At 39.0% G+C, this 25,170-nt stretch overlaps 2 protein-coding genes, 3 long non-coding RNA genes and 6 other non-coding genes across 12 annotated transcripts in view; 4 read left to right on the forward strand and 7 right to left on the reverse strand.

Annotated features, from left to right (window-relative positions):
- Positions 1–43: 43 nt before the first annotated feature.
- On the reverse strand, positions 44–117 carry trnat-cgu (transfer RNA threonine (anticodon CGU)). The gene has a single exon. It is a non-coding gene; the product is annotated as a tRNA-Thr (tRNA).
- A 6,751-nt stretch (positions 118–6,868) lies between these two features.
- trnam-cau (transfer RNA methionine (anticodon CAU)) lies at positions 6,869–6,941 on the reverse strand. Its single transcript has one exon. It is a non-coding gene; the product is annotated as a tRNA-Met (tRNA).
- Positions 6,942–7,128: 187 nt separating this feature from the next.
- trnam-cau (transfer RNA methionine (anticodon CAU)) lies at positions 7,129–7,201 on the reverse strand. The gene has a single exon. It is a non-coding gene; the product is annotated as a tRNA-Met (tRNA).
- A 94-nt stretch (positions 7,202–7,295) lies between these two features.
- On the forward strand, positions 7,296–7,378 carry trnal-cag (transfer RNA leucine (anticodon CAG)). The gene has a single exon. It is a non-coding gene; the product is annotated as a tRNA-Leu (tRNA).
- A 4,168-nt stretch (positions 7,379–11,546) lies between these two features.
- LOC110439494 (uncharacterized) lies at positions 11,547–12,634 on the reverse strand. Its single transcript, XM_087250664.2, has 2 exons — positions 12,433–12,634; positions 11,547–11,968 (listed from the first exon to the last, which is right to left on the reverse strand). Exon 2 carries the CDS (start codon positions 11,910–11,912, stop codon positions 11,547–11,549), a length of 366 nt encoding a protein of 121 aa, XP_087106790.1. The 5' UTR covers positions 11,913–11,968; positions 12,433–12,634.
- A 1,614-nt stretch (positions 12,635–14,248) lies between these two features.
- The window catches only part of LOC148682349 (uncharacterized), a 771,506-nt gene continuing 760,584 nt past the window's right edge, over positions 14,249–25,170 (forward strand). Inside the window, exon 1 of the long non-coding RNA XR_015942933.1 lies at positions 14,249–14,606. This is a non-coding gene — a long non-coding RNA (uncharacterized LOC148682349). The remainder of the gene's footprint in view (positions 14,607–25,170) is intronic.
- LOC137491004 (uncharacterized) lies at positions 14,553–16,375 on the reverse strand. Its single transcript, XM_087250657.2, has 2 exons — positions 16,056–16,375; positions 14,553–15,938 (listed from the first exon to the last, which is right to left on the reverse strand). Exons 1-2 carry the CDS (start codon positions 16,071–16,073, stop codon positions 15,354–15,356), a joined length of 603 nt encoding a protein of 200 aa, XP_087106783.1. The 5' UTR covers positions 16,074–16,375; the 3' UTR covers positions 14,553–15,353.
- Positions 17,533–20,106, reverse strand: LOC148682350 (uncharacterized). Of its 2 annotated transcripts, none has more exons than XR_015942900.1 (3): positions 19,945–20,106; positions 17,979–19,852; positions 17,533–17,616 (listed from the first exon to the last, which is right to left on the reverse strand). It is a non-coding gene; the product is annotated as an uncharacterized LOC148682350 (long non-coding RNA). The 2 variants fall into 2 exon arrangements; XR_015942899.1 differs by having other exon boundaries at positions 17,979–19,855.
- On the reverse strand, positions 21,507–21,579 carry trnam-cau (transfer RNA methionine (anticodon CAU)). The gene has a single exon. It is a non-coding gene; the product is annotated as a tRNA-Met (tRNA).
- trnal-cag (transfer RNA leucine (anticodon CAG)) lies at positions 21,674–21,756 on the forward strand. The gene has a single exon. It is a non-coding gene; the product is annotated as a tRNA-Leu (tRNA).
- LOC148682351 (uncharacterized) overlaps positions 23,566–25,170 on the forward strand; it is an 83,953-nt gene continuing 82,348 nt past the window's right edge. Inside the window, exons 1-2 of the long non-coding RNA XR_015942977.1 lie at positions 23,566–23,882; positions 24,054–24,215. This is a non-coding gene — a long non-coding RNA (uncharacterized LOC148682351). The remainder of the gene's footprint in view (positions 23,883–24,053; positions 24,216–25,170) is intronic.

Genomic DNA, 25,170 nt, shown 5'->3' on the forward strand with positions numbered 1-25,170 from the left:
ACTCGTAACTCTTAACAAAAAGCAACCGGGACACCTGTACATTAGGCACTGCTGGGATTTGAACCCAGGATCTCCTGTTTACGAGACAGGCGCTTTGACCAACTAAGCCACAGCGCCAATGCCCAAGAGAAGGCAAGATGTTTTTGCACACAGAGACTAAAAAAAGACAGCAAGTCTAAAAATGGCAAGCAAAGAGGTTGTTTAACTCTATTTGTCGCACAATTCATTATGCCTCAAAGCTATACAATTTTATAATTCATTCCGGTAAGCTCTATAAAACACACCCATGCACCACCTGGACTATGGCGCTGCTGGGATTTAAGCCCATGATCTCATGTTTACAAAGACAGGCGCTTTGACCAGCTAAGCCACAGTGCCACAAAAATTCATAGTAAGAGACATTTGCCCGAATACAAAAATCGAAGAAGAAAAAATAATACACAACAAAAACCAGCATGTCAGGATGCAGAAAATGCTGTCAAGACGGACGCGGTCTTTTAGAGTCTGGATGATCATGTCTCAGACCTGACTGGTGTAGTGGCAATTTTCTTTAAAGAGGCGCTCTCTGTGGTCAAGAAACAAAGTCTTACCCGGGATGTCTTTTCAAAGTTTTATTCTTTGCAAAGAAGGTCACAGTCATACAGCAACAACAGTTTCTGCAGAGTGAGACACAGAAGTCAAGTGTGTTCACCCTTTTATCTGGTTTTTACTGCTTACAAGGTCAAACCCTAATAATGCCCATTCTGACGACAGTTTCTACAGAATGAGACACTGAAACAAAGTGTGTTCACTGTTTACATTTACATTTAGTCATTTAGCAGACGCTTTTATCCAAAGCGACTTACAAATGAGGACAAGGAAGCAATTTACACAACTAAGAGCAACAATGAATAAGTGCTATAGGCAAGTTTCAGGTCTGTAAAGTCTAAGAAGGGAAGTATTAGTAGTATTAAAATTTTTTAGAATTTTTTTTTTTTGGGTACAGTTATTGTGATATTCAGAGAGGCAATTGCAGATTAGGAAGTGAAGTGGAGACTAAATAGTTGAGTTTTTAGTCGTTTCTTGAAAGTAGTGAGTGACTCTGCTGTTCTGATGCAGTTAGGGAGTTCATTCCACCAACTGGGCAGATTGAGCGTGAGCGTTCGCGAAAGTGATTTCTTCCCTCTTTGGGATGGAACCACGAGGCGACGTTCATTCACAGAACGCAAGTTTCTGGAGGGCACATAGATCTGCAGAAGTGAGAGCAGATAAGAAGGAGCAAGGCCAGAAGTCACTTTGTAGGCAAACATCAGAGCTTTGAATTTGATGCGAGCAGCAACTGGCAGCCAGTGCAAACGGACTAGCAGCGGAGTGACATGTGCTCGTTTAGGTTCATTGAAGACCACTCGTGCTGCTGCGTTCTGGAGCAGTTGAAGAGGCTTGATAGAGTTAGCTGGAAGCCCAGCTAGTAAAGAGTTGCAGTAATCCAGTTTGGAGAGAACAAGAGCTTGAACAAGGAGTTGAGCTGCATGTTCAGATAAGAAGGGTCGGATCTTTCTGATGTTATAGAGTGCAAATCTTTTCACCATTTTGGATGCAGTAATGGTTGCCCCATCCATCTGGATTGAAAAGTTATGGTGTAGAGTCGAGTTGGCAGAAACTACAAGCATTTCCGTTTTTGCGAGGTTCAGCTGAAGATGATGATCTTTCATCCAGTGTGAAATATCCAACAGGCAGGCTGAGATGCGAGCTGGAACCGAGGGATCATCAGGGATCATCTGTTCTATCTAGTTTGTACTGCTTGCAAGGTCAAATCCTAATAAGGCCCATTCTGTACATGCGTCAGGTGCTCCGCTGATTCTGCTGTAAGTTTCCACTACACATGTTTATCTAAAAATGAATTTCCATTACAATTCCTCTCTTTTTATCATTCATTGATAACTCATTAATAAATTCATTTTTCAATTGATTTCTAAACATCACATTTACACTCTTCTCTCGATTTTTAAGCAAATGATCACTCTTTTAAGACTTGTTACAGAACATACCAACTCATGCAGTTTGCTGTTTTTGTTTGGATAGACCCAAAATACATATAAGCAAACAGATAGTTATCTCAAATTTCAAAAAGTCAGGTCTGTTAATATTTTCCCTATTAAGTAACAGCTGTCACCTAAAATTTTGTTCTCAATTTGTTTAAGGTTTTTCTTTATCCATATCCATGTAGCTACTGTTATCGTCAAAGTCACAATCAAAATCATCACCTATGTCAATGTTCATACCTTCTTCATTCACGGCCATCTTTACCATCTGATGGGATGTTGTAGCTGTAATCAGTCTGCCCACTGACCATGATACAAATCTGAATATACATGGCAGACAACATAATATCACTAGACCCACCCCCAATACAGGTAACACCACAGTAAAGGCCCAGTAGATCCAGTTTCCCCTCTTAAACAACAGCCAATCTAGCCATGAGTTGTTAGCGTTCTTAGGCTCTTTTACGGCCATTCTCATGTGGGCTACAATCTCAGAAATGGTTTGCTGGAAACAGGTTAATGAAAACAGCAGAACACTCAGTAATGATACTAGCAACGTCAGTACTCACTCCACGCCCTTCGAAATCGATGGCAATTAATCTTATCCATCTTCAGCTTTGATGACGTTTAAGCACAGCTTATTCACCTCTCTTTTGGTCGCTTTCTCCTCCGTCTGTTTGCTGTTTGGTGTTGTATGCAGAAGTTACTGTTTCACACACACACCTCTTAACTTTTTTGTTGCTTCGTTGCAGCTGTGACCTTGCTTCACTCAGATAGCAGCCTGCTGTTTTCTTCAGATAGCTTCAGAAAGCTTCAGAGCTTCAGAGACTCTTTCTCTCCTACTCCCTCGTGGAATCCTTCTCAGGTGATGGAACTTTCCTGCAGTGCCCAGCATGAACCCAAGTCGCCCGCTCTGCGACCTTCACCGCTGTCTCAGTGGTCAGTAGCACTTAATAATAATAATAATAATTCCTTACATTTATATAGCGCTTTTCTGGGCACTCAAAGCACTTTACACACAATGGGGGGAATCTCCTCACTTGAAATGGACCCAGCCAGAGTTTCGCTCTCCAGCTCTTTCTCCTCAGGTCCCTGATCACCACGAAATCGCCAGGCCTCAGACTGTGCAGTGGTCTCTCAGGCCCTGTTGGAGGTGGATGAGATTGTGGAACTTTTATCGCTCTGGCCACATTATGTGTTTATGTGTGTTGCAAATTACACATCGTCTACAGAAATTGTCCGCAAATGCAGTGAACCCCTTTGTGAAACACAGTTCCCTCATTTGCGCAACCATTGCTGTTTTTGACACATGATCTTTACCGTGAAGTGATTTCGCATAATGTTGGAAAAATATTTTTGGTAAACACGCCTTGCCCTCAGCACACTTCCACACATTATCTTTCATCACACAGCCAGACTGTCTCAACTTGTTCTTCTCTAGCCCCGTCGCAAAGGTCTGCATATCCTGCAAAGAAGAACACACGTCATTGTTATCACCAACAAATAGCAAAGAACATTCAGAGTTGTCCTTGTCGTGGGACGCCGTGACTTTTGCTGCTCCATCTGCCCTGGAGTTACCTACAGAAACAGAATCTTTATTGTTAGTATGCGCTGCGCATTTACAATTGGCCAGTTTGTCAGGTAGTAAAATCGCATCCAGCAGCGCAGTCACTAAAGGAGCATAGAGTATTGGTTGACCATCAGACTTTAGAATTTTTCTGTGTTTCCACAGAGCCCCAAAATCATGAGCTACCCCAAATGCATATCTTGAGTCAGTGTGAATTGTAGCCTCTTTTTCTGCCATCAATTTACATGCTTCTGTCAATGCCACGAGCTCTGCGGCCTGTGCCGAATAGTGCCTTGGTAATTTCCCAGAGGTCACCACATCAAATTCAGTTGTTACAGCGTAACCAACCTTATTCTGGCCTGTTTGTGGATCTTTAAATGCTGAACCAAAGAGGGCATTGTCACAATTTTCAAGTGGTTCATCAGAAAGGTCCGGTCGTGGCGAACACACCTGTTCAAGTGCTGTTAAACAACAACGATGCTCTTCCCCATCCTCCTCAGTAGGAAGAAGAGTAGCTGCATTCAAACCTGTACATCGGTTAACAGTCACATTTGACATATCTAACAAGATAGTGTGATATCTCAGCCAGCATTCTGTTGACAGATGCAATGTTTTTTGTTCTCAGAGTATCATGGACACAAATTGTGGCACCATCAGTATCAGATCAGAATAACCAACAAAATCTCTTGAAGGCCACAGGTCGCAGTCTACCTCCATGGTCCTGTAGGAGTAATGACGTCATGAAACCACTTCTTTCATCTACCATCTGAACAAATGGTTTTGTTGGTACAGGCAAACCCAATGCAGGGGCTTCAGCCATTTGTAATTTCATGTTTACAAATGCCTGATCTGCCTCTGTTGACCACTCTAGTTTATCAGTGGATTTCATTCCCTTCCCTAATGTTAGGGCTCTCAGGGGTTGTTCCAAAATTGCATAATTTGGAATAAATGTGCGACAATATGAGCACATACCCAAAAAAGACAACATTTGTTTTTTCGTTAATGGTTATGGTAAATTTTTTATACCACTCACCCTTTTTGCTTTTTTTCCTTTGTTTGACAGCTGCATTTACTGCTTGTAAATCCTGTACAAACGCCATTCTGTAGGCATCCTATTATCCCTTATCTTTTTTACAGGAAAAATAGGGGTGCGAACCTCAGAATTGTTGCATGGTACAATAACACCCTGTTCCAGTAAAGCTTCAAATACTGGGGTAATGCCCTCAATGGCTTCCCTTTTCAAAGGATATAATCTGTAATAATCTGAGGTCTGTAATCAGATTTTGCAGTGATTGTCACTGGATCACAACCTTTGATTAAACCAACATCATATTTGCTTTTTGCCTACAGTTCACTTGGCATTTCTGCTAAAGCTGGGTGTATGTCTGCAGCGTTAAAATCAACCATGCAAGAATTCTTCACGCACACTTTGTCAATAGCAGTCACAGTTCTTGTAACAGCTGTTTCAGTTTCACTGCCCACCCTCTCTGCTCTCCCAGTCTTCGGCTTTAACACTGCTTCACAAACGGGCCTAAATCAGCCCAAGACTGATGTTTACCCTTTCAAACTGATATGTGAGGCACAGCCTGTGCTGACATGAGATAGAATGAAAGCTGCTTTTCTGACAGAGACACTGAAACTGCACACAGACTATCCTTTCAGTACATTTTCTCTAAAATCAACGTTTCATTCACATTTGTCTCAAACCAAGCTTTCTCAAATTCCTCATCTGTAAATTACGACATGTGACGTGCAATGCAGTTCACCAAGAGACATATCAATGTCGCAACGTTTTACTCAATCTTTAGCCAATTTGCAGATTACATCAGCCCATTGATTGTTTTCAATGAGTCTGTGATACAACCAGCAAACAACAAAATTCCTCCTTTTTTTCCACTCTCACACCTGAGAAGTCTGCTTTTAGAACTAAGCTTAGTTTACACAAAATATCCCCTACAATGAGTGGTATCAGACATTTTGGCAAACAAACAAATGTGTGGTTGAAAATTATACCCCCCTCTGTCTCACAGGTCAGCAGAGCTGTAAATCGCTCGATCACTGTATGACCAGATGCAGACATCTCGTGAAATTTGTTTTTCAAAGGTATTTCACACTGTAGGTCACATGGTCGTATGCTAGATCTGCTAGCTCCACTATCAGCTACAAACTCAACCAATGTATTTTCAATCAACATAGAATATTTTGGCATATTTAAAAAATGCTTCACAAAAAAAAAACAATGCCATTTCATCAGAAAAATTATCAACATTACTGTGATCAAAATTACAGTGGGAAATGCAAGCTTTTTCTTCATTGCAGAGAGCCAAAAGTATGTCAGTGTATGTGAATATGTGTGTATAAAAATGTGTCTGCATTTAAACTTGTTAGTAAAAATATGTTCACTTCCCTCTACTGTAGCTGTTGGCTGCTTGCCCAGACCCTCTCTGTTCTGATTTTTCCTCTCCGCACATCAGATCCTCGATGTTGGTTTGCGCCTTTCGGGTCAATCCTTAGCCCAAAGTCCATCTAAGTGGCAAGCGCAGACATTTGGTACAGTTTCTCTTTACGTGCACCACAGGCTCTGCAGGTTTCATCGCCATCCATCACATTCCAGTTTCTCCATCTTCTGGTATCTTTCTCAACCTTGACACCTTTGTCGCCTTTGAACTTGTGATCAATATCTTTGGCTACGCATTCAGGCTAAAGTCTTTAACTCTCTCTGCCACCATATCAGAGTGATACAGTAACACTGACAAAGCACCGCGTCAATTTCTTTGCGCCAAAGTTTATGCAGCGTAGCAATGTCCCTGGCAGCCTTAATGGGCACTTTAGACTGTAGGTTTTAAGGCGTTTGCGATCAAGGTATTGTCCACAAAAGCTCGGAAAAGCATGTGAACAAAACAATGGACGAGGGCTTTAATGCAAGTGCACCGAAAGGGGATCAAAAGAACTGTCTTGGAATGCCGTGTAGTGGAATGTCCTGGGATGCCGTTGATTTTTAAGGCAATGGGATTCGCAGTACTTTTCGTCAAATCCTCGCACAAAGTTAATTCATACCATTTGACAGAGCCACGCCGAACGTCAAGCGACAACGTGATAGGAATGGGAGCATCTTACCATCATTGCTTCAGACCCAGGAAATGTTCTTGGAACTTCACACCACCAGGCCTCCAGAGGAGCTTTAGCTTTTTTTGCCCCGGGGAAGCATGATCCACACGGAAGGGAATAAAAAATGCTGGCCAGTCATCTAAGCGCTTCCAAGTGCCAAAAGGTAGCACCTTGCCCCGTGTGAGGCTCGAACTCACGACCTTCAGATTATGAGACTGACGTGCTGCCTACTGCGCCAACGAGGCAGACTGTTGGACCTGGGCAAAGTGGGAAACACCAGCTTCCATGTCACGGTGCTGCAGAGTGGCTCCCAGGAGACAGCTTAGGTCAGGCAAGCATGTTAGGATGGCCGAGCGGTCTAAGGCGCTGCATTCAAATGTCCAAATGCTGGCCAGTCATCTAAGCGCTTCCAAGTACTAAAAGGTAGCACCTTGCCCCATGAGAGGCTCGAACTCACGACCTTCAGATTATGAGACTGACGCGCTGCCTACTGCGCCAACGAGGCAGAATGTTGGATCCGGGCAAACTGGGAAACACCAGCTTCCATGTCACAGTGCTGCGGAGCGGCTCCCAGGAGACAGCTTAGATTAGGCAAGCATGTCAGGATGGCCGAGCGGTCTAAGGCGCTGCGTTCAGGTCGCAGTCTCCTCTGGAGGCGTGGGTTCGAATCCCACTTCTGACAAACCTAATCTTTGGCTACGCGTTCAGGCTCAAGTCTTTAACTCTCTGGCACCATGTCCGAGTGATACAGTAACACTGACAAAGCACCGCATCAATCACGTTGTGCCAAAATTTATGCAGCGTAGCAGTGTACATGGCAGCCTTAATGGGCTCTTTAGACTGTAGGTTTTAAGGCTTTTGCAATCAAGGTATTGTCCACAAAAACTCGGAAAAGCATGTGAACAAAACAATGGACGAGGGCTTTAATGCAAGTGAACCAAAAGGGGATCAAAAGTACTGTCTTGGAATGCCATGTAGTGGAATGTCCTGGGATGCCGTTGATTTTTAAGGCAATGGGATTCGCAGGACTTTTCGTCAAATCCTCGCACAACGTTAATTCATGACATTTGACAGATCCAAGTAGCAATGTCCCTGGCAGCCGTAATAGGCTCTTTAGACTGTAGGTTTTAAGGCATTTGCAATCAAGGTATTGTCCACAAAAACTCGGAAAAGCATGTGAACAAAACAATGGACGAGGGCTTTAATGCAAGTGAACCAAAAGGGGATCAAAAGTACTGTCTTGGAATGCCATGTAGTGGAATGTCCTGGGATGCCGTTGATATTTAAGGCAATGGGATTCGCAGGACTTTTTGTCAAATCCTCGCACAACGTTAATTCATGACATTTGACAGATCCACACCGAACGTCAAGCGACACCGTGATAGGAATGGGAGCATCTTACCATCATTGCTTCAGACTCAGGAAATGTTCTTGGAACTTCACACCACCAGGCCTCCAGAGGAGCTGTAGCTTTTTTTGCCCCGGGGAAGCATGATCCACACGGAAGGGAATAAAAAATGCTGGCCAGTCATCTAAGCGCTTCCAAGTGCCAAAAGGTAGCACCTTGCCCCATGTGAGGCTCGAACTCACGACCTTCATATTATGAGACTGACGCGCTGCCTACTGCGCCAACGAGGCAGACTGCTGGCCCTGGGCAAACTGGGAAACACCAGCTTCCATGTCACGGTGCTGCGGAGTGGCTCCCAGGAGACAGCTTAGGTCAGGCAAGCATGTCAGGATGGCCGAGCGGTCTAAGGCGCTGCGTTCAAGCTGGGGAACAATCGTCCAACAAAGAAGGGGAAGAAGGGAAGAAAGGGGGGAAGAAAGAAAGAGAAAAAGGGAAGAAGAGGGGGAAAAAACGAAGAAAGGAAAGGGCGAATTCTAAGCTTCCCGGACACGCCTTCCCTGCACCTGCTTTACGTCACACATAGTGATACTGTTCTGTGTTAAAACAACGCAATTTGAGTTACATTGATTTCTATTGCAGGTGCTCACCAAGACCGGGGTTCGAATCCAGCTAAAGACGCTTTATTGTTATTGGTTAATTATTACTCAATAAACTAACTGTTTAAATGTGTAATGCTCCAAGGTAAATAAAATATGCCTAAGCGCTTTATTCTTATGTTTTTTGACATTCTTTCATGAAAAATAAAGCATACTAACTTGAATGTGTCACTATTTAGTAGTTGTTGTAGCATTGTTATGCTTATGGTTATTATTGTTCTGTATTTTGATGTACAAATGATCTATAGAAATGTCATAGAGTATATAGTGTACACACACACACACACACATATATACATATATATATATATGTGTGTGTATATAGTGTGCATAGTGTATATGGAATTAAAAGTCAAGTAGTCAGTTATTTATATATGCATTATTTATCTAACAATTGTCAACAGAACAGTAATGAATATAGAGTAGAAAATGTAAAAATAATAAATTAGTTATTAATAATACAGTATTAACAATATAAATAAACAATGTTAATAAAACGTTAAATACAAACAGAAACCGACACAAAGTGGACTTAAAAGTCAAGGACATTTATTAATGCAATATTTATTTAACAATGGTCAACAAAACAGTAATGAACATGGAATAAAAATTCTTAAAAATTAAATGTTAAATGTTAACAGAATAAATACAACATTAACAAATTAAATAAAATGTTAAATAAATTTAGAAACCAACAATAAGTGAAATAGAATAAATTTAACTATTATGGTTGTAACCTGTATACACTTTATACATACACACACATATAAATAATAAATAAGTTAAATAAAATGTCAACAAAATAAATAAACTATTTAAATAAAAAGTGCAATAAAACAGAATCAAACAAGGTAATTGAAGAACTATTATGGTTATAAACTGTATAAACTATAGACATACACATAAATAATAAACAGTTAAATAAAATGTTAACAAAATAAATTATTTTTATAAAATGTGAAATAAAATAGAAACCAACAAGTGAAATAGTATAAATTGAAGATCTATTATGGTTGTAAACTTTATACACTCTGTACACACACACACACACACGCATATATAAATAATAAATTAAATAAAATGTTAACAAAATAAATACACTATTTAAATAAAATGCGCAATAAAATAGAAACCAACAACAAGTGAAATAGAATAAACTGTAGAACTATTATGGTTATAAACTATATAAATACACACACATATATAAAAAATAAGTTAAATAAAATGTTAACAAAATAAATTATTAAAAAGTAAAATGTGCAAAAAAACAAGTGAAATAGAATAAATTGAATTATTATGGTTATAAACTGTAAACACTATACACACACACACACACACACACACATAAATAATATAAAAGTTAAATAAAATGTCAACAAAATAAATACACTATTTAAAGAAAATGTTAAATAAAAATATTAACTAACAGCAAGTGAAATTGAATAAACTGAAGAACTATTACACTATATACATACACAAACAAACAAACACATTATTTTGGGTTGGTCCTTTTCATTTCCTCTAGCCACTCTTCTTTAGTTAAAGTTTCAGTCTGTGGGCAGTACACCCTGCCCCTGAGTTGGCTATGGCCTGTGGCATTTGTTTTGAACTGCCCACACTTTTTACAAGTGTTCGCTTGAACAGTTCTACGGTACGGTCTTTTGGGAATGGCTCCAGATGTGGACGGTGATGCAGCAGGCTGTGAGCTGGTACTGGACATTGTGGGCGAAGTGGTGGCTGTCTGAGTGGCATCCCCTGCACCATTGGGATACCCTGGGCCATCTGCACTCCTTGCATCATCGGGATACCCTGGGCCATAGGGATTCCCTGGACCATTGGCACAGCCTGGAACATTGGTACACCCTGAAACATCGGCATACCCTGGTACCCTGGTGTAGCTGGGATGTATATGTTGGGTATCATCTGCAGCGATGCTCCAGGTGCTGGTGGTGTAAATATGACCTGGGTCTGTCCTGGTGCCTTGGGTCTGAGTGGGGGTCGTCCAATAGATGTCTGCCTCTGCCTTGCCTGACCTGCTGTGCTCTCTGGCAACACATACTGGTGCTGCTCTCCTGGTTGGTCTGGCTCTGTCCGAAGACTTTTGGCAACTGGGAGAGGCTCCTGGGCTTCTGGGAGGGGTTGAGGCAACTGAATACCCTGAAGCAGCACAGACAGCTCCTGCTTCTTCTGTCTGTTATTAAACCACTGAATCAGGGTATTCTGGTTTACCTCAACCAGCTGCATGGATGTACCTCCCATTACCAAGCTGTTGCCCAGTACGAGTTGCCTAATCCTGCGGTAGTCTTGCAGGATCAGAGACCATCTTGAAAGGGTTCCCTTGCCTTTTCGCTTGGGACTAGGGTGGATGGTACAAAGCCTAATAAAGATGGTCTCCACAAGACGGCAACAGTCAGGCCACTGAGCAGGAGCACTGCTTGCACCCAGCACACATCTGGTAGTGCTCTCCACGCCAGGGGTGTGAGTGGGCTTCTTGGGTGTTTTAAATCGCCCACTCAGCAGTCGCTTCTGGTGTCGAGCTGCATACACCACCCGCTTCTTGTCTTGGTCATGCAGGCTTTGCCAAAGACCAATGATCTCGTTGGCCTCCTGGTTGGTGAGGCTGAGGCTTTTGTGGGTCCGAAGCTCAACCAGATATTCAGCCAGCCTGTCTACATGCTGGAAGCCCGGAATATTTTGGTAGTCAACAGCCTAATGAAAGCACAACAAAATAAATTAGCATATTAAATTTTTCAATGCATAATTCCATAATTGTTTCTGTTATCATGTTGAAGCTGCACTACGTAAATAAACCTGATGCGTGTTTGACTTTACACTTTATTTTAAAATTATTCTAGATCACTGTAAAGACAGAAATTAGTGGGACTTACAGTCTCTTCATCACCATCATCATCGTCGTCATCATCTTCCGTAGCCTCTTCTGGCTCTAAGGGCACAGGTGAAATTGGTTCTTCAGGCTGCGCAGGTGGGTCAGGGACCAGTGCAGGGCATGTGGAGACTGGCAAAGAAGCGACACTGCTGGTGACTGCAGTGGAGGAACCCGATCTCAATGTGGAGGAGGATGGTGACAGAGCAGCCTCCGGATCAACAATAGAGTGATCCTCACTGATGTCACAGAAGCCCTCATCTTCTTCTCGCTCATCCACATTGAGATCCTCAATGAGCTCAGCAGTCTGCTCACAGTCTGGGTTCATGTTCTGCAGTGCCTGACCAGTGTGCTGGAACAGATACTGCACTCCAATGAGCTCACCTGAAAAAAATAAATGAAACATGAATAAACTAATTTTAAGAGCCATGTTTGATTGGGTGTTGAAGTAGCAAGTAGTTTTAAAAGCTCAACGTCAAGGGAGAAACAAACAAAATCATACATTTTAGTCAGAGATCCAAAACATAATAAATATTCTGGACAAAACATCTAATGAAATGCAATGGAAATACAACGAAGACAGAGAAATGTACAAATAAATTTCCCTCAAAGCTTGTAGCATTATGTTTGATAATGACATGTAATAATAATGTAATAGTAATTTTGTATCTTGCTTTACTTCAGTAAATAGTCATGAAACAATACATTTGTTCTTACAAATATTTAAAGACAAGTAAAGATTTCACAGCACAAAGCTCATGAACATTGACCTACTGTATCAAACTGGATACAGTAGATGGAGAGAACACAGAAATTGCAGGTTTATTAACAATAGCAAAATCTCTTACCAGTGTAACGTGCAGGCGGACAAAAGTTGGGCACCACTTTTCTCCCAAACAGCTTTTCAAAGTTGCAGTTTACACAGTGAACAAGTTCTCCTGTGTAGCTGCGTAAAGCTGATGGTTCAGATGCCAAGGAAGCAGCCTCCCGGTCCTGGTTCCACCTGTTTAGTCCCTCCAGCAAATAAATCTGAAAGTTCAGACTATTTGCGCTGGACCCTGTAAATATTAAAAACAATGTTTAGGACTTAATTAAAAAACAAACACTAAGACATTTAATGCGTTTTTACACAATGTTTGTGCAGAATCATACCTGGGATGAAACGATTGAGGTGTAAATGAAAGGACTCGAGAGACGTGGAGCCCCTGGCACATCTGTAGGTCCGTAGCAGAACACCTCCCTTGGTTATGCTCCCCGTTTCAGTATAGAGCACGACACCAGGGGGGTCCTGAATGCATTTGATATGCTTTTTTTGGACACTCCAGATGTGCTCCATCCTTTCCTTGTCTAAAAGAGGAATGCCGAGCAAAAGTCATTGCCCTTGTTGCTCATGAGCTCAGTAAGAAACTGTTCAAGTACACTGTTAAAAATTGTCCCGTTAAAAAACAGTAAAATACTGGCAGCTGCAGTTGCCAGCAATGTACTGTTATTTTACAGTATGTTGCTGTAAAAATACATGGACTACATTGATTTACACAATACTCAAGTGAACTCATTTTGCTCACTGAAAGCAACTGCCTCAACTTGGTCAACTGCTGAATGAGTTTATGGAGTAATGTGCTATATATGCTTAGAAGCATACTTATAATGATAACTTATTTTAGTTAATTAGAAAAATTCTGTTTAACTCTAATGTCTTATTTTTCACAACAGCACACATACATGTAAATCTGGAATCACCAGAGAGATTCTGACTGCATCAGCAACTAAACAGCCGCTATCTTTAAATAGAGAAACATGCAGAATAACATCAGCAGTTCATTGTTCATCTTTAACTCATACACTGGCTCCACTCTCCTCCACAACGGTGACAGACAGAAGAAATTAGCTTCAGGTTTTACAGTAAAATACTGTTTTTTCCTTGATTTAACAGTAATCTACTGGCAGCTGTGGTTGCCAGCAATATACTGTTTTTTTACAGTCTACTTCCGTTGTGTAAATTAACAGTATATTACTGTTAAAATACATTTTTACACTGTGTTTTTACCTCTCACACCTTTAACCCTTTAAACCCCAGAGCCTATACTTCAGTTTTAATTGAAGTGTCCACACTACTGAGTGTTCAAGAAACATGGAGCAAAGCTGAAGTAAATTCATTAATTAAACGACTAATTAAATGATAATTGAGGATTAACAATGAACAAATGAAGAAATACTGAAGGGAAAAAACAAGAACAGAACATACAAAACTTTAGTCACAGCTTTATAATGAAATAACCTGAAGAACAACAAATGATTAAATCATTTAAATGATCAGCGGATGATTAAACAACTCTACAAACATCATCACCAGCTACACTTATTACTTAATACATGTATTTTTGTATAACATCTACTAAAGTTCTTCTTGAGAAAAAGTTAAAGTTTTACGTCACCATCATGGAGAACAGAGTTTGCTTTAGTTGGGCTCTTAGCCCTGTCATTTTTAACATTTATATATCTTGGCTGCTGCAATTGTTAAGAACTTTGTTTAAGAAGCTCTTTTGTTGTGGCAAGCCAGCCAAAAAACCTAAATAAGATCTGGTGATGTTCATGTTGCTATAAAATGAGTCAGTTCTCATTTAGTATAATAAAATTTACTGCTCCTATTCAATGTAAAATCTATTGTTTTACATTATATGTCTATATATATCAATAATCAGCATATGAACCTCAATAATGGTGACAACTAACAAAATTAACAGTTTAACTCACAAACAGGCAACTGAAAGTCTAAACATAAACAACAGCAGAATCAAACACAAATAAAGAAAACTGTGAGACCATTATACAACATTTATTTACACCGCAATGCATGCTGGGATATTTGTACCGTGCCACTCCCAGCATGCATTGCAGCATGAAACATTTGAGATGTTACCATTGTTGAGATACAACGTCAGATTCATGAGGTCTGAGTGTGTATTTGTCATAACTGAACTGTTTTTGTATGTTATTTCTTAACTGTTAAGTAATTACGGAGGTATCTTTTCTGTTTCCACTTCTCATTAATTAAATTAATACCTGCAACTAAGCATAAAATCTATTGCATGAGGCCCTTCATCCAGATTTATATCAAAACATTTATCAGAACTAATTTCAGACAAATAGATTTCTCTATTTATTGACTTTCCAACTTGATTGCTATAATACAAGCATTGTATTAACTCTTTATTATAGTAATTGGAAATTCTGAATTAATAAGTTCAAGGGTGAAGAGCCCAACTAAACCAGCCCCTCACTCCATTACGGTGACACAAAAAAACACCTTAATTTCTGTTGGATCTCAATGAGAATAGTATGGAAGTCAAATCAGTCAGTAATAAGTGTGTGTCTGCTGTTGTTTGTGGAGTTGTTTATTGATCCTCTGCTGAGACTGAAGCTGTTTTATTTGATTTGATTTTATTTAATGTTGTAACTCAAGTCACTGTTTGTGTTTCTTGTTTCTTTTCTTCAGTGATTGTAATTATTAACAGCAGGTGTTCATCAGTGTCTGAATTCACTCATTAGTGGTCATTAACTCTGTCAGGTGAACTATATTAGTTAACTAGTGTATGAAATAGTGAACAAGGACACAAAGTGTGATTTCAAACACAAACTTCAAAACATCGAATCTGAACTCTGTTAGCTCACAGTTTTCTGCAGTTGGTTACTTTCTCGAAAACAAAAATGTTACCCAGAAAGCACTGTTTTTAACAGAATATTACTGTTTTAGTGAAAAAACATTATTTTACCGTAGAATCTGACCGTTTTTTAACAGCAATTTTTTACAGTGTAGAAGGATGGTAGTCTCCTCCCCACGGGTCCTCCTCCGGCAATGGAGAGCCAGCTCCTCCCTGGTGAGATGCTTGTTGACATCAGCATCTGTCAACGCAGGCCAACCTTGGGACATCAACAGTGCTCGCTTTGTTTGGCGTAGCAAAGAAACATCAGCCGCATCCCATTCAAAAATGCACGCAGAGATCCGTGACATGAAGATGGGATACAGTTGATGAGCATCAGTTGTACATCCCACAGCAATCCTGCGCATAAAGTGCCAGATGTCCAATTTCACAGTCAACTCCGGCCATCCTCTAAACCTGGCTTTGAGTTTGGTCTCACCCACATCAGTGCAGCACCCACAGTCCACATACAAAACAGCAGGTGGATCCACACCAGCCTCCTGGTATCTTCTGACCAGCCCATCCACCATCCTGTCCAGTCCTGCTCCTTCCTGGGCAGTGAGCACACTTATCAGCACCTGACCAAACTCATTGCCAACAGAGGTGAGCCAGAGTCCTGTTCCTTTTGCTGTCCCGGCCAGCTTTTTTGTGATCTAGATTAGACAAGAGAAGAACCATGGTGTATCGTCAGATCAAGCAGACTACACAAAGGGTTTTTACCAATGCTGGAATATAATAAAGAAATTATAAACTGATGAATATCCACTAACCTTTTTAGTTGAATCCATCTTCAAGATGGACCCATGGGTCGATGTTATCCTGACATGGATTTCATTCAGCCTTGTCAAGATGTCCTGGCTGTAGACAGTGAGGAGCCACTTGCAGCTTGGCACAACTGTAGGTGCTGGGGGCTCCTGGAAGGTGATCGGCAACACCCCAGGTCCACTGAGGAAATCCACACACTGAGTGGTGTAGCGGGCTAGACGCTGGAGCCACTCTTCACTGTGGTTTTCCTTCAGTTGTTTGATGACCCTTGTGGGGCTGTTGCCTAGTCCACGCTCACGCAGTAGGCGAATGACTCTTATATCACAGGCGTTAGGAACAGAAGAATATTAATATAAACATATATATATATATATATATATATATATATATATATATATATATATATATATAATTTGTAAAGTATTTTCATATATCTGTGATGATAGGTTAACAACTGCACGAGGAATAAAGGTGTTCAATTACTCATTTCTGTGTGAGAATGACCCGAAACTCTGAGCGATGGCCAAGATCCAGCTGCTGCAAGACAGTCTGACTCCAGGACACATGCGAGGCTTTGCACTTGGTACAGATGAGGGTTTCTGTAACCATGTTGTACATCCTGTCGATGTCCAGAACCTGCCGTGCCCTTTTGTGCAGACCTCCACCTGTCAGCTGATGCTGTCCACATGCAGGATTAGGGCAAAGGACTTTGACCCTCCACAGCTTGTATGGCATCCACAGCAAAAGTGAATGACAGAAAAATCTGTCTGGAGCTGGAGCCTGATTGTATGTAAGTGCAGGCTGTGGAGGGTAATACCAGAGCTGGAGGTTGTCTCGAAGCTCTGGCTTTCCTTTGGACCCCATTTTAAAAAGCCTGCTGGCAATCCACTTGTGGTCCTCTGGTGGCAAGGTTTCAGCCCAAAGGCGAGGAAGTGGAACACCTGATGGAGCTTGCAACAATGACCCAGAAGGTGCAGTCTGTGAAGGAAAATAGATAAAACCTTTAGTCTGGTAATGTAAATGCACCTTACATATTTGAGTGAGTACCCTCACATGATGTTATCATGATTATAATCTAAATACCTTTGATTTTAAGTGATTGTTTTTAAATACCTTATGTATTTCAATTCCAAAAATCATTAATAGAATTTCACCAATAAACATTTTCTTTAAAGAAGCAAAAGTATTTTCCAATATAGTTATTTCTCTTTTTCCTTTCTACTTCTTTTCCATCCACATTTTCTTTTCTTTTACTACTGTGAACATAAAATATCAACAACAGAAGGCGTAATTTTTGTGATTCTTTGCTTTATTTTTTCCTCTCTTTATTTTGTTAACATTTATACATATATCAAGCTTAAATAATTAACATCAAGTCAATTTAATTGGCTGGTCTTAAAACCACTTTGTGTGAATTCAGCTGGGGCAGCAAATATGCAAACCAAATTACCTTTTTTGGACAGAAAATATGAAATGACTTACTGAGACAATGCTGGACGGCTCTGTGGAACTGGTCACTGCCGTAGTGGATGTGAGGACGGGGGCAGAAACTTGAAGGTCCTGTGTCTGTACAAACAAGCAGTATAACAAAGTGCATTTTGTAAATATATATCTATAAGTAACATTAACTAATCAGAATTTTTTGCAACCATTACTTTATTTGAACATTAATGTATAAAATACATTGGGAATGAATGATTGCTGCTAAACTGTAAAATTTTGTCACAGCGCTTCTATGCAGAACAAAAAGTTTAAAGAATGGTGCTTATTTTTAATATATATGTTTTTATGCACTAAAAGAATACTACAGAGATGTTTTATTGAGATTTAATGTGACTGTACTTAACAAAAATACGAATTTACGTATAAAAAAAAAATGCTTATACCAAATTCTCTCAGAAAGCTATGTGGATTATGACAATACTTACAGCCGTGCTTGGTGTAGAAGCACTACACACTGCTGAACTGGGCTGAACGTCAACCTGTGATGGTCTTCTAGCCACACTAAGATTTGGCTTTGCTGCAGCAATGTGGGATCCGGAAAATCTTGGTTTGGTGAACTCAAAAAGGGCAAGACAAAAAGCATTTCATTAAAAACACTGTGTTCACAATGGCAAAATGTACACTACTGTTCAAAGGTTTGCGATCTGCTCAATGTATTTTTTTATGTTTTAATTATGTTTATCAAGGCTACATTTATTTGATCAAATATTTAATAAAAACTGGAATAATGAGAAATAATAATATAGGCAAATTAAATAAATAAAGAATAATTTATTCAAACAATTCAAATCAAATAAAATCTACTTAATTTATGAGCAAATCAAACACAATAGAATTCTTGCAAAATATGATTAATATTAAGCTTTCATATTTTAACAATAATAATTTTTTGAACATTAGTGTATATCACATTAAATTTCAAGCAATTAGAAACTATCTTTCTATATGTCAGTTGTACAATCAGTTTGATTTCTCTACAGTGTTTCGAGTTCAAGCTGTTTTTTACTACCACCCTCTGCTACTTTTACAGGTAGAAATAAGATATAAGTTAGAATAGATTTAATTAGACAACTGGTTCATTGCAAATAAATGTGACACATTAGGCTTTGATTAAAATTATAGTTTTCTGGATCAAGGAGCAATATGCAAACAAATATTTTTTTTTTACTACCAAAGGAATAAAGTATTGCATTATGTTATATACAGTATTATTGTACTATTATTACATCATGCATTTCAACAAAAACATACATTGTATATTACAACATCACACTATGTGTTATATACAGTTGAAGTCTGATTTATTAGCCCGCTTTTTAATTTTTTCCCACCAATTTCTGTTTAATGGAGAGAAGATTTGTTCAGCACATTTTTTTAAACATCAAAGTTTTAATAACTCATTCCTAAGAACTGTTTTATTTTATCTTTGCCCTGATGACAGTAAATAATATTTGACTAGATATTCTTCAAGACACTTCTATACCACTTAAAGTGACATTTGAAGGTTTAACTAGGTAAATTAGGTTAAATAGGCAGGTTAGGGTAATTAGGCAAGTTATTGTATAACGATGGTTTGTTTTGTAGACTATGCCAAAAAAAAAAAAAAAAAAAAAAAAAAAAGCTTAAAGAGGCTCATAATATTGACCTTGAAAAATGTATTCGAAATAAAACAAATAAGACTTTCTCCCAGAAGAAAAAATATTATCATACCTGTGGTAGCAAAAAAAAAAATATATTTTTAAATAAGTACTTTTTCAAGATAATACCTCAGACTCGTTGTTTAGAAAAAGTACAAATTTTAGCTTACACTTAAAATCAAAACAAAGTATTTACTATTAGTGTTTATTATGTATCATTATCTGAAGACAAGAGGTTAAAATGTAGCTTTAAAAACTGTGACCCTGACCATGACCTGACCATGTAATTTAATCCAATCACAGAAACTCAAACCGACCAATCAGCAAGTGTCTGCTACCCCCCACTGTGCAAGAGGTGTGAAAAGAAGCAGGTCTCTAGCAACACCTCAACTTTTTTATTGCTTTTTGTTCTTTTCTCTCCTATGTTTGAACTTTGAACTGAACTTTGAACACATTGAACACTTGAAACACTGAAATTGTCATTTCTTTTGATTTTTAAAAAAATGTACCATTGACAATTGCGGTGAAATCTTTGATGCCACTGATGGAGTAGACGGGGGCTGGGGCTGGGCCTCAAGTTGTCTTGTCTCCATCACCTCCTGAGCAGGTACAGTAGGGGCAGGTTGTTGCACCGTTTGTGCTGGAGCAGCAGAAGCAGTACTCTGCTGAAAATAAATCACAAAAATACATATAATCATGAAAAAGGAAAGGCATTCTAGTAAATAAAAATAAACACGTTGACTCAAAAATGTACCTTTTGAGTGTGAAAACCACATGTGCATTTCAGCACACCTCCAAGCAAAGTCCTCTGCCCACGAGATTGCAATGGGCATTTCTCAATCTGAAAAAATCATGAAAGATATATTAAATAATTTTATACAATAAAAAAACTTTTATAACTAAATAAGAATTTTTACTCAATGACTCCCTTAATAAAGCACACAATAGCTCTGTAAATTAATTTACCACTGTTTCTAGAATGTGTTTAATATTTGTCTAATATGTAATCGTACAGTTTGTATCTCCAAAAACGAAAAGAAGAATATAAGGAACTGGACAGGAACATTTCAGGCCTTAAAACCACATGCTGTATACTGTACTCATAATCCCTTCCCCCACCTTTTCAGATCTCTCTCATAAACGGTCAAACTTACTAAATTATTTGACGTAAATCTCAAAATACATGCAATTTAAAACACTTTAATATTTAAAAACAAGTATGACATGTTTTACACAGATACTGTACTGAATGTACTGAAGCCTAACAAGTTAACGTTACTCTGTTAAGCAAATTTCAACAAACGTTATATCATGTAAACGAAATACACACCCTTTGATAAATCTCATGCCACTTTTTTTGTCGAGGAGCTGGCCTGTTTCCCTCATTTGATGGCCAAACTCCTGTGCTGGCAAACTTTTTCAAACGTGAAATCCAGTCAGCGTCTGACATGGCTTTATGAGATTTTCCAGACATTTTTCTCCTATAAATTAAACGGTTTTGAATTAAAGTATCCAAATTTTAAATACAACACACTAAAACATTAATTCGTGCAATTGTGTAGTTTTTCCTACCTTTTTTAAGAAATCACTATCGGAAAAAATCCTTTACTGTAAGCAAAACGATGCTGTGCTCTGTCGAATGATGCTGTTCGTTGAATATCACTGATGGTCAATGAAATTTTTTGACCTCTGACCCGCCTCCAGAGGACCGCGTCATTCCTTCGTGTACCTTCGGCTCAGTTCGGAAAATTGATTGACATCTGACTAACCTGTTTGACTGCACACCTAGCGGTGATTCTTGGAACGGTTCCTCCCCCCCCGGCTTCAACATTGTCTCGACTCTGATTGGTCAAATGTTGAAAATGTTGAGAATTCCGGTCCGCGATTGGCTGCAAATGTTGAAGCGCTGCAACGTGATTGGCTACAATGTTGGAGCGAATCGCTCCGATTGCCTCTCATCTTCAACATTTGTGAAATATTGTCGGACTATCCTTCGGCAGCTGGCGTTCGGGTCGCAGTCTCCTCTGGAGGCGTGGGTTCGAATCCCACTTCTGACAAACCTAATCTTTGGCTATGCGTTCAGGCTCAAGTCTTTAACTCTCTGGCACCATGTCCGAGTGATACAGTAACACTGACAAAGCACCGCATCAATCTCGTTGTGCCAATGTTCTTGGAAATGTTCTTGGAACTTCACACCACCTGGCCTCCTGAGGAGCTGAAGCTTTTTTTGCCCCGGGGAAGCATGATCCACACGGAAGGGAATAAAAAATGCTGGCCAGTCATCTAAGCGCTTCCAAGTGCCAAAAGGTAGCACCTTGCCCCGTGTGAGGCTCAAACTCACGACCTTCAGATTATGAGACTGACGCGCTGCCTACTGCGCCAACGAGGCAGACTGTTGGATCTGGGCAAACTGGGAAACACCAGCTTCCATGTCACGGTGTTGCGGAGTGGCTTCCAGGAGACAGCTTAGGTCAGGCAAGCATGTCAGGATGGCCGAGCGGTCTAAGGTGCTGCGTTCAGGTCGCAGTCTCCTCTGGAGGCGTGGGTTCGAATCCCACTTCTGACAAACCTAATCTTTGGCTACGCGTTCAGGCTCAAGTCTTTAACTCTCTGGCACCATGTCCGAGTGATACAATAACACTGACACAGCACCGCATCATTCTCGTTGTGCTAAAGTTTATGTTGCGTAGCAGTGTCCCTGGCAACCTTAATAGGCTCTTTAGACTGTAGGTTTTAAGGCGTTAGCGATCAAGGTATTGTCCATGAAAGTTTGGAAAAGCATGTGAACAAAACAATGGACAATGGCTTTAATGCAAGTGAACCAAAAAGGGGATCAAAAGTACTGTCTTGGAATGCCATGTAGTGGAATATCCTGGGATGCCGTTGATTTTTAAGGCAATGGGATTCGCAGGACTTTTCGTCAAATCCTCGCACAACGTTAATTCATGACATTTGACAGATCCACGTAGCAATGTCCCTGGCAGCCGTAATAGGCTGTTTAGACTGTAGGTTTTAAGGCATTTGCAATCAAGGTATTGTCCACAAAAACTCGGAAAAGCATGTGAACAAAACAATGGACGAGGGCTTTAATGCAAGTGAACCAAAAGGGGATCAAAAGTACTGTCTTAGAATGCCATGTAGTGGAATGTCCTGGGATGCCGTTGATTTTTAAGCTCCAAGTGCCAAAAGGTAGCACCTTGCCCCGTGTGAGGCTCGAACTCACAACCTTCTGATTATGAGACTGACGCGCTGCCTACTGCGCCAACGAGGCAGACTGTTGGACCTGGGCAAACTGGGAAACACCAGCTTCCATGTCACGGTGCTGCGGAGTGGCTCCCAGGAGACAGCTTAGGTCAGTCAAGCATGTCAGGATGGCCTAGCGGTCTAAGGCGCTGCGTTCAAGCTGGGGAACAATCGTCCAACAAAGAAGGGGAAGAAGGGAAGAAAGGGGGGTAGAAAGAAAGAGAAAAAGGGAAGAAGAGGGGGAAAAAACGAAGAAAGGAAAGGGCGAATTCTAAGCTTCCCGGACACGCCTTCCCTGCCCCTGCTGTACGTCACGCATAGTGATACTGTTCTGTGTTAAAACAACGCAATTTGAGTTACATTGATTTCTATTGCAGGTGCTCACCAAGACTGGGGTTCGAATCCAGCTAAAGACGCTTTATTGTTATTGGTTAATTATTACTCAATAAACTAACTGTTTAAATGTGTAATGCTCCAAGGTAAATAAAATATGCCTAAGCGCTTTATTCTTGTGTTTTTTGACATTCTTTCATGAAAAATAAAGCATACTAACTTGAATGTGTCACTATTTAGTAGTTGTTGTAGCACTGTTATGCTTATGGTTATTATTGTTCTGTATTTTGATGTACAAATGATCTATAGAAATGTCATAGAGTATATAGTGTACACAAACACACACATATATACATATATATATATATATATGTGTGTGTATATAGTGTGCATAGTGTATATGGAATTAAAAGTCAAGTAGTCAGTTATTTATATATGCATTATTTATCTAACAATTGTCAACAGAACAGTAATGAATATAGAGTAGAAAATGTAAAAATAATAAATTAGTTATTAATAATACAGTATTAACAACATAAATAAACAATGTTAATAAAATGTTAAAGACAAACAGAAACTGAAACAAAGTGGACTTAAAAGTCAAGGACCAGTCATTTATAAATGCAATATTTATTTAACAATGGTCAACAAAACAGTAATGAACATGGAATAAAAAATCTAAAAAATTAAATAAGTATAAAAATAAATAAGTAAAAAAATACAAAAATTAACAAATTAAATAAAATGTTGAATAAATTTAGAAACCAACAAGTAAAATAGGACAAATTGAACTATTATGGTGCACCATTGTGGAGGATTGTAGCATCTGTGTGCAAGTCCAATATAAACTAAGGATAGCTGATGTTGTGCTGCATCTTCTTTTGTTTAAAAGTAACTGTGTAGTTACAAATACAGGGAAAATCTGTTTGCTAATTATACATACATGAACACATTAGTGCATTGAATGACTACGTTTTTGTGAGCTAAACTAGGTTTTTATGAACTAAGCATTGTATCAGTTGATGAAATATGGTTATTTTCTGTAAATTAAAACAGTTATATAAAACTTCCGTATTTTTACAGAAAATTCCTGGCAACCACTGCCGGTATTTTTCAGTAAATTTAAAGGATTTCTTTTAGCAGTGTAAATAAATTAAAGTTAATTATAAATGTTGTGTTGATTGAACTAAACAACATTACCTTACCTTTATGTAACTACCTTAAGTTCACTCAAATGAATATTCTTTCTTTAAGGTAACTTAACTCGGTTACGTGGAACCTGTTGAGATAAAAAAGTTAATTAAAGCCAACATATCATTTTTTTGAGTGCAAGGTCCTCTGTCCACGAGACTGCAATGGGCAAAAATAGAATAAATAATTTTATCTCAATGACTCCTTTAATAAAGCACAAAATAGCTCTGTAAATTAATTTAACTATGTTTCTAGAATGTGTGTAATATTTATCTAATATGTAATTGTACAGTTTGTATCTCCAAAAAACAAAAAGAAAAAGATAGAGGTAAAGTTGGTTTTATATTCGCACATTCGTTCATTTAGAAGTCTCTATATTGTTTACCATATTACTTTGAATATTCGATCAGAATTAGCATGCAAGTATGATTTGAAAACAATATCAACAATTATCTAATTCCCTGTGAACAATGCTGTACTTTGATAATCATTAATCATTGTCTGCTAATATGATTTTCCTATTTAGAATTTGCAAAGAATTTTTTTCTGAACTGATATTATTAAGGAGAATGTCTGAATATCTAAATATAAAACCAACTTTACCTCTAGAAGAAAAAAAAATAAGAGGAACTGGACAGGAACATTTCAGGCTTTAAATCCACATGCTGTATTGTACATTCATAATCCATTCCCCCACCTTTTAAAATCTCTCTCATAAACGGTCAAACTATAGTAAATTATTCGACGTAAATCTCAAAATACATGCATTTTAAAACACATTATTATTTAAAAACAAGTATGACATGTTTTACATAGATACTGTACTGAATGTACTGAAGCCTAACAAGTTAAGCAAATTTCAACAAACGTTATATCATGTAAACGAAATACACACCCTTTGATAAATCTCAAGCCACTTTTTTTATTGAGGAGCTGGCCTGTTCCTGTTGCCCTCATCTGATGGCCAAACTCCTGTGCTGGCAAACTTTTTCAGATGTGAAATCCAGTCACCGTCTGACATGGCTTTGTGGAATTTTTCAGACATTTTTTCTCCTATAAATTAAACGGTTTTAGATTAAAGTGTCCAAATTTGAATTACAACACACTAAAACATTAATACGTGCAATTATGTAGATTTTCTTATCTTTTTTAAGAAATCACTATCAGAAAAAAAAATGCTGAACTTTAAACAAAACGATGCTGTGCTCTGTCG

The sequence above is a fragment of the Danio rerio genome, chromosome 4, assembly GCF_052040795.2.
Source record: "Danio rerio strain M-AB ecotype USA chromosome 4, GRCz13ab, whole genome shotgun sequence".
In the NCBI taxonomy this organism is placed as follows: domain Eukaryota; kingdom Metazoa; phylum Chordata; class Actinopteri; order Cypriniformes; family Danionidae; genus Danio; species Danio rerio.